Source organism: Rhododendron vialii, chromosome 4a (genome assembly GCF_030253575.1).
Source record: "Rhododendron vialii isolate Sample 1 chromosome 4a, ASM3025357v1".
NCBI lineage: Eukaryota > Viridiplantae > Streptophyta > Magnoliopsida > Ericales > Ericaceae > Rhododendron > Rhododendron vialii.
This window is the reverse complement of record NC_080560.1, coordinates 43,735,094-43,749,213: the sequence shown is the minus strand read 5'-3', so window position 1 is coordinate 43,749,213 and position 14,120 is coordinate 43,735,094. Positions and strand designations below refer to the sequence as shown.

The window sequence follows — 14,120 nt, the reverse complement described above, 5'->3', positions numbered from 1 at the left end:
TTGCTACACAGATTTGTGGCATTGCCATGCAGCGGTAGTGTTTCTGCTCCTATGTTCTACCTTGATTAGCTACATAGAGATTCAGATCTTTTATCTTGCCCTCTTTCTTTCTTTTTTGGTAACATACGATTCATTATAAAAACATAATTAAGCGTTCACATTTCTAGGGTATACAACCCCAATCAAATCTGCATAAAGAAAACTAGTAATACAACTAGGAACAAACAGGTAGATATATAAAATGACAAGAACATTAGTTTGGAGTGCAAATTTGGTTGATGTACAAGTTCCTCATTTTTACTTGAGCTATCTCAGGATTTAAGTCCTGATAAATTAAACAGAAGAGATAACATTAGTTTGGAGTGCATACAGTGATTTGCGGAGTGCGGAAATTATTGTCCTTTTGAGAACTCTTTAAGTCAAAGATAAAACAAAATTAATACCGATTTACTTTTGATTGTTGAAGCCATTGCCTTTGTTACGTTTTGCTGTTAAAATACATAATTAAACTATGAAAACCTGTAAAATTTAGGGAAATATTATTAACGACAGACATGGCTTACCGCAGACTCCCAGAATAAAGAAGAGGGAGAGGCACTAATGTCGTTTAATACTATTTTGGTTAACTTAAGACTTCCAAAAAATCCAAAACCACAAGGTGCCACAAATGACGGAGATTTTGTAATTCGCTCTCTCTTTTATTCAATTTATTGTACTTCATGGAGAGAATATTAGAGGGACTTATCGTTCTCTTTAGACGTTTGGTCTTCAAAATGGAGGTGAAACCTTCATTTAGAGTTCTCGTAGTGCCCTAAGGCATTACACCCCATAGTACTCTCAATTGTGGGCCATCTAAAGTCAAAATTTGTGATCTAAAAGTATTTTTTTTCTAGAATGTTGAGCATATTACATCATGTACCAAAAATCATATTAATTAAACATTATTAAATATAATATTGGGACATATTTGTTTTACAGTTCATTCTCTTAATCATATTGGGCATCCATTTTTATAAAATGAACGGTACGCATACAACTACTAAGAGCATCTCCAATGGGAGATGTCAAACATGACGTGGACAGTGCAACGGTAATTTAACGATCCGGATTTTTGACCCAATTTTTTTTTCCTAAATATAATATTATTAGAATTATTTTCCTTAATGCAATTCTTTTTTTAAATACAATTATGCATGTAATATATACATGCATTCTTTTTAAATTTTTTCTACACACACATGCGTGCATGCACACTCCTTCTCCTCCCTCACCTCAAACTCCTTCCGTCTCTCCATCTCCTACTCAGTCTCTACTTCCTCCCTAACCCTAAAATCAAGCCCAATTCGTACATTCAAAATCTCATGAACCCAACTCCATTAAATTCACTCTTATCCTCTTCCACCAAAATTCACCTATAAATACCCCACCCCATTGACCCACGAAAATACCACGATATTTTTCACATTCCACCGACCAGAAAAGAAGAGAAAAATAGAAGAAAACCAAGCTCCAACAATGGAGTTTTAGAGAGAGAAAGTTAGAGTGAGAAAAGTGGGTTTCATAGCTACGTTCAACTGAAACCCAATTCCCCCGTTCCAATCACTTCCTACAACTCCAAGCATCCCTAAACGTCATCCAATTCGGCCCCAAGGTTCCTCCTCGACAAAACCCGAAGTCATCTCCTCCAAATTCAAAGTTTCGGTTTTTGATCTAATTCTACCAACTCGAGGTATTATAATCCATTCCAACCTCTTCTTTAAGTATATTAAGTGTTTATATGCTTAATCCTATGTCCCGAACGAAAAAAATATAGTATATAGTTCACTGCGCGTTTTTCTGCCGTATTCATCAATTTGATATTATTTTTTAGCCAAACACTTTATTTGTAATTATTTATGAATAAGATGACTTTTATGATATTTATTTTACAATCTTTCTGATATTAATATTATGAAAAACTACTGAATTGATATTATTTTCTTACAATGTAATATCATCTTAGTATAAAACGTATTAATTATATCATTTTAATTTATCTGGTAGATTGAGTTGATTAATAAAAGTTTATTAATACTCCTATTTATTAATTTTCGATGTTTCGAAACAACTTTGCGACCTTCCAAACCTCATTTTTGTCACCCGAACTATTTTTCTAGACTTTTCACACCTCAAAGATCATACCTTGTTAATATCATATTTTATTTATTTATTTATCTATTTATTAATTATTTATTCGTTATCTTTCGAGATTTTACAAACGAAAAATCTGTGCGACCTTTCAAACAACATTTTACAAACGAAAAATCTCAAAGATGATATCTTATTAATTTAATATTTTTTTTTTAATTTACTAGTTATTATTATTTTTATAGTGTTTCCAATCAAAATTACCTTACGACCTTATAAACCTTATTATTAATGCCTGAGTAATTTTATTTAGACTCCTTACCTTTCGAAGATGAAACTTTATTAACCTCGACCTATTTTATTTATTAAATAATTTATTATCCATTTATTTTACTTTCGACAACTTTTGTTAATATCTTTATTTAACGTCTTCATTAAAATTATTCCCGCGACCCTCCGAACCCAACTTTTGACACTCAACTGGTTGCATAGGACCTTTTGGACTCTTATTAAGGTCATGTTAATTATTCTAATATTTTTACTTAATTAATGTATTTAATTAGTTTTTAATCAATATAATTACTTAGAAATAATTAATGAGAGTCTAGAAAAAAATATTTTTTAAAAAATTTCTTACTTATTATCATCTTGGCCAAACGAGATTAAGGGCAACGACCCATTCATAAAAAGCTGCGTGATTACGTTGCTTACTGATTGTTTTGTTTATTATTTGATTAATTGTATGTTGCACCACTGCTTGATTGAATGCTATATTGGACCCTAGAGACATGGGGTGGTATGCGAATAGAATTCACCTAAACGATGCTAGGTAATGGATGAATTGGAAAGTTTTATTTTTAGATTGCCTGCAGGCGTGATTTTGAGATATGATGGGATTTGTCATGAGATTGAAACTGGCGAGTGTCCAGTGATAAATTGATAGACTGACGTGTGTCCAGTGATGATTGTGAAGTGATTTGTGAAATGGTATATAAGATAGGCGAACCCTAGTTATGATTCAGGCATGGTAAGCTTTCCCCTTGTTGTAGTTATTGGGGTGCACACTCGGTATATAACTTAGGTGTATCTGCGACAGCAAAGGGAAGTGACCTCATGGGACCGAGCATAGCTAGCGGTTGGGGGGAGGAAAGATCTCGCGGAGAGATCTTAGATTTCACATTAGAATAATGAATAGTAATAAATTGGTGTTTATAAATCATTATTCTGCTTTTCACATTATTATTATCATGTTGCTTGCTAACTGTAAAGTAAGAGGGGTGGTTGGGTTGGATTATTCTACTGGGTGATTTATCACTCACGGATACATCTGTATCCTGGCAAATCGTTTGCTTCGGCGATCAATTTGCCAGAGGGCGCAGGATTCAATGGATAGGATTCAAAGATAGTGCAGTTCGACACGGAAAGAATATCAGGAACGAAGATCGAGTGTGTTTCGGATTTGTATCAAGCTTAGAGTCAGCTCTGAAGTTAATGTATTTTGAATCAGTAAATTTATCTTATGACTGTAGTAGCTAAACTTTATTTCGAAAAATTATATTTATTTAGCAAATTTTCTTAAGATTTTATTTTATATTGCTTCCGGAAAATCGGCGCGTTACAGGTAACTTTTGGCATCAATTCACCTTCCAATCCAGATGCCTTCTATTAGGCCAAATCCTACGTGACATTTGACATGGATGAAGGGGGGAGGAAGCATGCCAACTTTGACTACCTACCTCTTGCCTGCCAAATTTCAAAAATAACTGTTTGGATTTTGACATTAAGGGTTGGAGAGGGATAGCTTGATGTCAAATAAATAGAATTTGGCATAAAGGTTGGAAATGAAGGCTTTGATGTCAAATTGGAGAAGCCAAAATGCCACATCAACCTTCAAAAAAAAATTGACATCCCCAATTTGAAGTCAAGTGTCACGCCCCGTTCCGGAATAGCACCTCATCGGCCTATCCCAATACGACACGTGACAACCAGCTACTAGCAAAACCAAGAATAACGAACAGTTCAACAGCCACATTTTATTTACATCAAAAAAAAATATTTTTCATTTACAAACTACAACGGAAGTCTGTCAAGAAATAAACTTTACATAACCAACTATTATCCAAAGCTAAACTAAGCAAAAATCATCTACGGGCCAGGAGACAAAGACTCCCACATGCCTCAACTACGCACTTCTCGAGCGAGTCACAAAATGCAAAACGCGACCTGTAGTGGACACCGACCTATACCTGCAAAACTGGAACCCAAAACGAGTTCCAGGAGTGTAAATGAGACATGGATGTTGTTCAATATAGACAATAAATCCAAGTTCATCATTAATTAAGCATTAAGCAAATAATCGACACAAAGTCTTTAATCCGACACAAAGTCACTAGCTCGACACAAAGTCATAATTTTGGCATAAAGCCATTGAATCGACACAAAGTCAAAGGCACGACACAAAGTCCGGCCGTTGGCCGTTGTTGCCCACCGACACGAAGTCACAGTCCAATATTTCAAATTCAATCCAATTGAAGAACATCTATGAATCGAACACTCACCTCGGTCTCCAACAAAAAGAAAACCAATAAAGTCACTCCCTACGTGGAGCTGAGGTACTCGTTGTTGCCTCTGAACCTTGCATATAATCCATACATATGAGTAAGCTCATTGAGATATTCATAAAATGAAAGAATTGCAACAATTTGCTTTTTCCAAATTCACCTAGCCCCAGGAACACGTTTCAGTACAACGGAAAAATAAACATTAGTGAAGATCATTACATAGTAAAGAAATTATCCAATTAAGCTTGTTCCCAACTAAAGTGCATGATGAATTCATCACTGCCCACATAGGATAATTTTTCAATATGGTTGCCAATTACAACCATAGGCAGCAACAGAAAGCAACGGCATAAAGCCACTGCTCGGAAACGTTTTCCTTTCTTAATTCCCCTGTTAGTCAAATTAATTACAAATCATTAATCTCAGTCAAATACGACCTGTTTTCAGCATACTACACCTACCTCCTACACTTCTGCACTTGGTGGTGATTTTCAGCAAATATAGAGGCAATTTTAACATCTATATAGCAGTTTTCAGCAACCAATTAATAGTTTTAGCACCTAAATAACCATTTTCAGCTCTAAAGTTGCATTTCCAGCAACTAAGCTTCAGTTTCCAGCATAAAGTAGTAACTTCCAGCATTTATCCATCAACGTACTGCACCAAAGTGCAGTTTTCAGCACTTATATATCACGATTTCGGCAACCAGTTACAGTTTAGCACTCAAAAACAGATTCAGCATCTAAGAAATCATGTTCCAGCAAGCATAGTTCACGAATACCGAAACCTACTCTCATCCTATCAAGATTTTAAGGAACACATAAAACCCCATCTTAGAATTGAGAACCCAGATTGCTCAATTGAAATTAGAGGTTTAAAACACAATCATACCTAAAACGAATTCTTGAGAACACAATATCAAACACGAATTTTACCTAGATTAAGGCTTGAATTCAAGACCCAATTCTTCCTCTTCCTTCCCTTCTTCTTGATAACTCTCTCACTCTCCCGTCAGTTCTCTCTCTAACGTAGTATAAGAGTCCTCTTGATTTAGGTTTCTTTTTTTTCTCTCAATAGATATGTATAACATATACACACATGCACCCTAGCACCTTATTTGTTTTACACGTGCACACACAGCACATAAAACTTTTTCTTTTTACAACTAAGACCCTATAGTTCTAAGAAATCACATTTAAGGTCCACATAAAAAAAAATAAAACTCACTTTCCATTCTTTTTTTTTTCTTACTTATCTTTTTTTTTTTTAAAAGTGTTATAAGGATAACTGACTCGCACAAATGCAATTAAAATATTTGTGCAGCCCATAAGTTATAAAATGAACTCTTAAGCACCTTAAGATAATAGGATGTCACACTCTCCCCCTCTTAGGAAATTTCGTCCCCGAAATTACTCACCAAGTTCAAACAAATGCGGATAACTTTTTCGCATAGACTCCTCCGTCTCCCACGTAGCTTCCCTTTCCGAATGATTACGCCATTGAACCTTCACCAATGGTATTACTTTTGAACGAAGGACACGCTCCTCTCGCTCCAAAATCTGAATTGGTTCCTCTACATAGGTCAAGTTCCCCTTTAGTTCCATCGGTACCGTACCCAAGACATGAGATGGATCTGGCATGTACTTCCTTAACATTGAAACATGGAAGACGTCGTGTAATCGTGCCAACTCCGCTGGTAGAGCCAAACGATACGCCGTTGCTCCTACTCGTCCGATGACCTCATATGGCCCAATATACCTTGGAGCCAATTTCTTCTTACCCTTGAAACGTACAACACCTTTCCAAGGAGACACACGAATAAATACTCGGTCACCAACTTGAAACTCCAAATCTCGCCTCCTTTTATCAGCATAGCTCTTTTGTCGATCTTGCGCAATTTTCAACCGTTCTCTTATGAGTTTAACACCATCAGCAGTTTGTTGTACCAATTCCGGTCCCAACATACGCCTTTCTCCCACATCGTCCCAATAAATAGGAGTCCGACACTTTCTGCCATATAACGCTTCGAACGGTGGCATGCCAATGTTGCTATGGTAACTGTTATTGTAAGCAAACTCCATTGTCGGCAAGTATTTATCCCAGCTGCCTTTAAAATCAAGAACACATGCCCTCAACATGTCCTCCAAAGTCTGAATAGTTCGTTCAGATTGCCCGTCCGTTTGAGGGTGAAAAGCGGTACTGAATTTCAAAGAAGTACCCAAGGCATGCTGCAAACTAACCCAGAATCTAGAAGTAAACTTAGGATCTCTATCACTAATAATAGACACAGGCGCCCCATGCAATCTGATAATCTCATCAACATAAATCTGAGCATATTTATCTGTAGTGTACGTAGTCTTAACTGGCAGAAAATGAGCTGATTTTGTCAATCTATCCACAATCACCCAAATGGAATCGTACCCCATTTGAGAGCGCGGCAAACCTGTCACAAAATCCATTGTCACATGCTCCCATTTCCACTCCGGTATAGGAAGATTTTGCAATAAACCTGCCGGTCGTTGATGTTCTGCCTTAACTTGCTGACACACCAAACAACAAGCCACATACCGAGCTATCTCCTTCTTCATCCCATACCACCAATAATGTTCTCTAAGATCCCGATACATTTTTGTACTTCCCGGGTGCATTGCATACGGTGAAATGCTATAAGGGGCATACCTCAGAAACCAGACAGAGAACAAACCAAAACAAAGAGGGCTTACTTAGAGTTTATCTTATGTTACTTTGGATTTTCATGAGAGAAGTGTTTTATGTTCTATTATATTGTTAGTGATGTCAGGGGATCGGGATGACGTTGATTCGAACAGCGTTGAAACAATGAATGGTGGTCTTGATTTCGATCACGAGAGTGACGGTATTATCCTTTTCCTTACTACCTATGTTTGGATTTATGTGCGTACCTGTTTACATATTATCTCGATAATACTCGTAACACTTAACTTTTACCCATTGCGTGGGCCCTCAACTATGTGAATGTACGTGCAAGCGTTTCTGTATCTCTAGGCTAATTTTTTGATATAACCCAGGATACAATAATCAATACAAACGTATCTATAGCCCTTATTATATGCACACATATATCAATCGACGGGGCAACCACCTCTCCTAAACATACTAACTTGTTTTGATTTACCTAATGCTACTGATACATTCACACTTACACTGTCTGTGGGGCACTTAAACTATGTTAGTGTGTGCGCGCAAGTTTGTGTAAAAGTGTTCGTGTCTTTAGACTAGATCTTCGATTTAATCCTCTCAAATGCAATAAACAACACACACATGCATCTATAGCCCTTATTATATGTGCACCGATGGACCGATGGCAACCATCTCTCCAAACATTTTCAGAATCTATTATTATGGTACGGAGTAGTATTCTTTGCAGAAAATATTCTATTATAGAGGCTCCCCCACGATTTTCTTTTTCTTTCCAAAATGTCTTATCTTCGGCCCCTAGACAAGTAGGAAAGTAGAATCCACAACCCCATGTATATTCATATCACCAAGGTTTGAATTTTTGTGTCCACCATATTTATGCTATATACAAGGGGCAACAACCCTGGATGTATGACTATGAATGACTCAGAAATTTTTACTTATTGTTTTTTTCACCTCAACTATGTCTTTGAGGTGACTTCAAAATTCAACTTTTCCCCTTGTGAGCAGTAATAACAGCTTCTTTTTCTTCTTGTTTTAGTTTTTTGCTTTGTGTGTCTGAGTGGTGCTTCTTGGTTTTGTTTTTTCTTTTTTTGAGGTGGAGTGGGGGGTGAGTTTCATTTTTTCCTTTTTTTTTCTCTCTGAATATGAGTTATGGCCTGGGATTTGTGACAATTTTTCAATTGTCGGGTCTGTCTGCTGCGTAGGGGGTCATGAAAGCGATAATGCAGATGATGTTGATATCGGTGACAATGGTTCCGATCATGAATTTGATCCCCATGATGTTTTTGATGAACAAAAGGCCTGTATTTCCGTAGCGAAGTTCTTCTGTTCTGCTGGACTGCCACCTCAGACAGCCAATGAATACCATTTTAGAGCTCTTTCCAACCACCTTAATCCTCAATTTCGAGGTAGTGTTGCAGATATTGGGCGTTATTGCCTGGAAACGTATGATGAGGTGAAAGCAAAAATCAAACAAGTTCTGAGTAATTTGGAAGGGCAAATGAGCCTTTCGATTGAAATATTGAGGTATGAGAAGCGCTACTATTATGTACGAGATTATCTGTGCCTATCAGCACATTTCATTGACAGTAATTGGAAGATGAAGAAGTGGATCCTTAGGTTTAGACGGGATGATCTGAAGGAGTTACCTCACGAGTTCTTACTGAATGCTGTGAAAGAGTGGGAGATTGAGGGGAAGGTGTCCGTCATCACTATGCTAAATGACCATCTTTTTGATGAAACATTTGAGCTCGTTCAAGATCACATTATAGGAAATAGAGAACTGAAATTAAATGGTCGTATGTATCGAGTATATTGTGCTGGTGACATGGTTAGTCGAATGGTGCAGGGTGCATATAAGCCGATAAGCAAGACTATTGACATAGTAAGCGAACTGTATCCCTTTTGGAATTCACAACCACTGTGGTATCTCACAAGTTTCAAACTCAAGGATGCTTTAGAATTGGAGTCTAAGGGTGAGTATTCATCGGATTTTGTGCTGGATAATTATAAAGTGCCTTCTGCAGATGAATGGGCGAAAGTCAGAAGCATATGTGAACTTGTGGATAGCATTTATAAGGTGACTGAAGTGTTATTCCAAGCAAAATATCCGACTGCTAACATCTACCTGTATCATCTTCGAGAGCTTCGGGAAATACTGCTTGAGAAATCCACGAGTTCGGATGTTTTTATTCAAGGGGTGGCCAAGAAAATGCTGGAGAAATTTGACAAGTATTGGAAGAAAATGTACTTGGTGTTGGCTGTTGCCATGGTGATGGATCCTCGGTTTAAGATGAAATACCTAGAGTTCACTTCTTCTGAATTTGATGATAGTGATGGCATCCCCGGTTTTACAACTGTTTTGGAAGCCGTTCGAAGTCTTTTCAATGATTATGTCGCCCAATTTCCCAAAAAGGATTATGATTCCAATTATTCAACTTCTTCTGAATCAGCTTCCGATTTAGAGGAAGAAGGTGAAGAGGAGTCACGAGACAAGATTGAGGAAGAACCCCGTAATTTAGATGACGTTTATAAACTGCTGCCGGATTACTTTCAGTTCGTCCAATCTGCTTCCCGTCTCCCAAAGTCAGAGCTAGATTGGTATTTGGAGGAACCCGTTGTACCATGGAGCCACGATTTCAACGCCTTGAGTTGGTGGAGAAGTGCGAGTGCAAAGTATCCTGTTTTATCGAAAATGGCTCGAAATCTTTTGGGAATCCCTTTATCTGTTGCTACTTCATATGAGGCTTTTTATACAGAACCAAGGGAAGCTGATGAAAGGATAATTCGGTCGGGACCAAAGATGATGAATGCCTTGATGTGCACTAAAAGCTGGTACCCATGGCCCTGAAAGATTTCAAAAGGGTGCGTGAAATCTTAACTCATTTTTGACATTTTCGTTCCTTTGCTTTTCTCTTGGTTCCTTTTGTTCTCCATTAGTTCTTTAATTTGCGACTTGCTTTAGCTGACTGAATGTGTGTGATATATGTCAGGTAAATGGTTTTTTTTTTTGGCTGGTTTTTGGATGGCAAGGAGAATCAAATTTGTTGGAGCGAGCTTTTGGAAGAGCTGGCAGATACCATGGGGGTTTGAAATTCGTCTATTTTGGTTATTTTTAAAACTGGATATGTTGATGGGTGTTTATCTGCCTTGTTATTTATTACTGGAGTAGTACGTACTATGCTTTTTTGTTACTACGACCGCGCGAAGCTGTTTTTATACTCGCTGATGTTTTTTTTCATGTTGTTGGGTCCTCTGGCCTGCTGCTACTATTATATGTTTGTGTTATTTGATTTCTGGTACTGTAGGTTTGCATGATGCTTGCTCTCTCTCTCTCTCTCTCTCGGGTTTGTCTGGATTTATTTACACACGTTAATGATAGCATGATTAGTTTAGTGTTGTACTCTCGTAATCTCGTTAAAGACATAATACATGCATTGAAAATTTGGAATAAATCAAGTCAATTAATTCAGCTCATACAAAATGAAATCAATTTCCAAAATTTCAAAGACAATTTAGATTCAAATACGTTTGAGATGAATTAACAAAATGATAAACAACTCATTCATTAGTACTCCAATAAATATATGGTCCCATGCATGCAGATTAATTAAAATGTACTACTCCATAAAACTATTACTATCAAATTAACCCTCAATATTACTGGTACTAGTAGGCGATTTAGGGAACCAGTTTATTATTCATTATCCCACATTGCTCACGTAATTCACTTAAAGCTTGGTTAATATTTTTACTTTTTGAAATTTGAAATTGTTTGTTTTGGTGTTTCATCGAACTTTTTGAGATTAATCATTCGTCTCGATGACGAGAGGAATCAAAAAAATATAAGAATGTGGGCCGAAGGTGAAAACAAAATTCATCTAAGACGTACTTTAGACTAAAAAAATACTACTAGTTTTTGAACTGCGAAAAAATAATTGTTTGGTTTTTTTTCGTCTTTCACTGTCTTGTTTTTTTTCTTTTGGTCATAATGTGTTATTTTTTAAATTCCTCTCATTGAGACAAATAATTAATTAAAAATATAACAAAATTTATAAAAAATCAAACAAAAATACCAACAAACAAAAAATATGAAGTACATCAATCCCTATGAGGCCATGACAGTTATTGGGAAGTTGCGAGAACGTCGAGAAGTTTTTGGGTATCGGACGGGTACCACATGTGTGGTGTCTAGTAGGGTGCTTTCAGTCGTCCAACGTGTTTTGAATGGTCTGGATTTATTTCCTTTCTCTCTCTTCATCCGACCACTTGCTCTCTCTTTTCTCTTTCTAAAATAATATCCACACAGCTAAAACACATTTGAACGGATGAGATCATTGACGGGTAACATTGCCAATGAATACCGACACGTGATACTTGGTCGGCACGCAAAAATTTCTTGAGAAGCCATCGGATTTGATTTGTCGCAGAAAAAAGGTCTTATCTAAATGCAGACGTTTTATGATAACGATGATCTTTTTCCCGCCCAAATTATCTTTTCCTCGTTCCCAAACACAGAGAGGGATCCCTTGTCCGAGTGAAATCCGGACAGGGGCCTGTACCACCCATCGGAGCCGTTGATCTCGCAAATCAACAGCTGAGATCTGCAGAACACTTTCTGGTCCAAAACGACGTCGTTTTGGCTCAGCAAATCTCAACCGTTGATTTGCGAGATCAATGGCTCCGAGCAGTGGGACAGACCCCTGTCCGGATTTCACTCGGACAGGGGATCCTCGGTGCCCAAACATAGCCAATTAAAATAGTACTCCCTCCTTTTTTTCTTTTCTTTTTTGTTATTCATGTCATTCTTTAAATATTTATATGTCCTATTTTATAGTCATATTTTTTTATAACTTTGAAAACTTTGTATTATAGACCTAATTAAAAACTATTAAACAAGATTCATATGATATATTTTTGTCAACTGATCGAATGAATGAAGGATGCCGAATTACCAGAGCAAAGTACTCGAGCAGTTCATGCTCACAATTCTCATTTCTTTTTAGCCTTGGCTTTTGTTCCTTTCTTTTTATCTTTGTAAATTAGTTATGAAAAATAACTCCCGTTTATGTCTTTTATTCATGTGAAATTAGTAAATTACTCTTACTTCTTGAGTCATTTTTTCACATATGAAAGGGGATTCGATGTTTTCACATGAATAAAGGCAAAAAGAAAATGACAATAAATAAAAGGAAAGTGTTCAAATCATAAAATCCCGACAAATTATTTATATTATCAGTAGAATTATTGCATCTCACTATTGCGGGAATTTGTCTATGGGTCCATAACTGTAATACACAAAAAGTTGAGTTATGGGGTTAAGTGAGAGGAAAAGAAAATGCTAGAAACAAATAAAAGTTACCCATAATTTATCCATACTCACAAACAACTCACAAACAACTGTGTGTGGGCTCCATAGTCCATACACACCACATGCATAGCTTGTGGATAATTACGAGTAACATTTCTTTGTATGTGGTGCTCCTAGAGAGGAAAGTGTATGTGGCGAGGCAACCGTTTGCACCAAGAGGAGTGCAGCATCTACACCTTTTAAAATGATTCGGGATGCACTATAGCAGTGTAGAGCACTATCACAGCCAATAAGAGTTCATTCTTAAATCCGAACCATTGATTGTTAAGATGGACGATTGAGATGTGTCATACACTACTCTAGTGCACCTCTGCACTATAGTACCCCCGGATCCTTAAAAAACACAAACTAGTGCTGGTGTCACAAATTATTTAAATGATTTGAGATAATTTCGTACGTCCCTCTATGTAAATCATTCATGTAAAAAATTAAGTTCATCGAATATTAATAAGTGCTCGATTCCAATCAATTGACAAACAGTAAATTTTAAGGGGCTATTTTTATGAAGACAAAAGTAAATTGTTAAGCTTGATACAAATACAGAATTTTCTATGAATCATATATATGTCTCGACCTACTAAATGATACAGTAGAATAAATTGTCAAAACAAGTGGTGGGATCTACACTATTGGATGGTGTATTTGAGAGGTAAATTAGGAGCATTTTCAAAAGCAGCTCAACCATGGGTAACGATGGATTAGGTACTGATTGTGGGGCTCACGTCGAATTATAAACAAATGATCCGATCTGTTTATTATTTTTAAAATAAATTTTGAGATGTTTTGAAAAAAATTAACTCAATCTGATAAACGCAAGGATCTTATCCAATAGTCTAATTCTTGTTCAAAACTCATTTTAAAATCCTGAATTCTGAATGAAAAATTGAATGATTTGATGAAACACTCACAATTATTCGATTGAGCTAATATTTTTTAGAGTAGTTTAAAAAAGCTACACCCTCCGTTCCTTTTTAAGTGTCCTGTTTCGTAACTCAAACTTATTAAAAAAACATCATCATTACACCTTTCACATCAACTTTTTCCTCCACTTTCCATACTTACCCATCATCATTACACTTTTATTCACTAACTTTTCAAAATAAAATCTACTTTTACGGACAAAATAGACAATGCATCAACTTTTATCCCCCTAACTTTACAAAATGGACACTTATTAAGGGACACCTCAAAATAAAATACTGGATACAAAAAAAGGGACGGAGGGAGTACTTATTTAAAAATTTATGAAGAACTCTGATTATTTATTTGTGTTGGATCCAACCTGGGCCCTCCCTACAAAAGGGTCGGCTAACCACCCAGTCGGTCCTAAGAGCATCTTCAATGGAATATGTTAATTCCTACGTGGACATGTTAACGGTAAC

General features: G+C 36.6%; 1 protein-coding gene and 1 long non-coding RNA gene across 2 annotated transcripts; one reads left to right on the top strand and one right to left on the bottom strand.

The window, feature by feature from the left end:
* Positions 1–4,140: 4,140 nt before the first annotated feature.
* LOC131323559 (uncharacterized) lies at positions 4,141–4,793 on the bottom strand. Its single transcript, XR_009199210.1, has 2 exons — positions 4,686–4,793; positions 4,141–4,381 (listed from the first exon to the last, which is right to left on the bottom strand). It is a non-coding gene; the product is annotated as an uncharacterized LOC131323559 (long non-coding RNA).
* A 2,599-nt stretch (positions 4,794–7,392) lies between these two features.
* On the top strand, positions 7,393–10,577 carry LOC131323558 (zinc finger BED domain-containing protein RICESLEEPER 1-like). The gene is made up of 3 exons (XM_058355412.1): positions 7,393–7,563; positions 8,573–10,232; positions 10,361–10,577. The coding sequence occupies exons 1-2, from the start codon at positions 7,482–7,484 to the stop codon at positions 10,216–10,218; spliced, it is 1,728 nt and encodes a 575-aa protein (XP_058211395.1). The 5' UTR covers positions 7,393–7,481; the 3' UTR covers positions 10,219–10,232; positions 10,361–10,577.
* Positions 10,578–14,120: the final 3,543 nt, after the last annotated feature.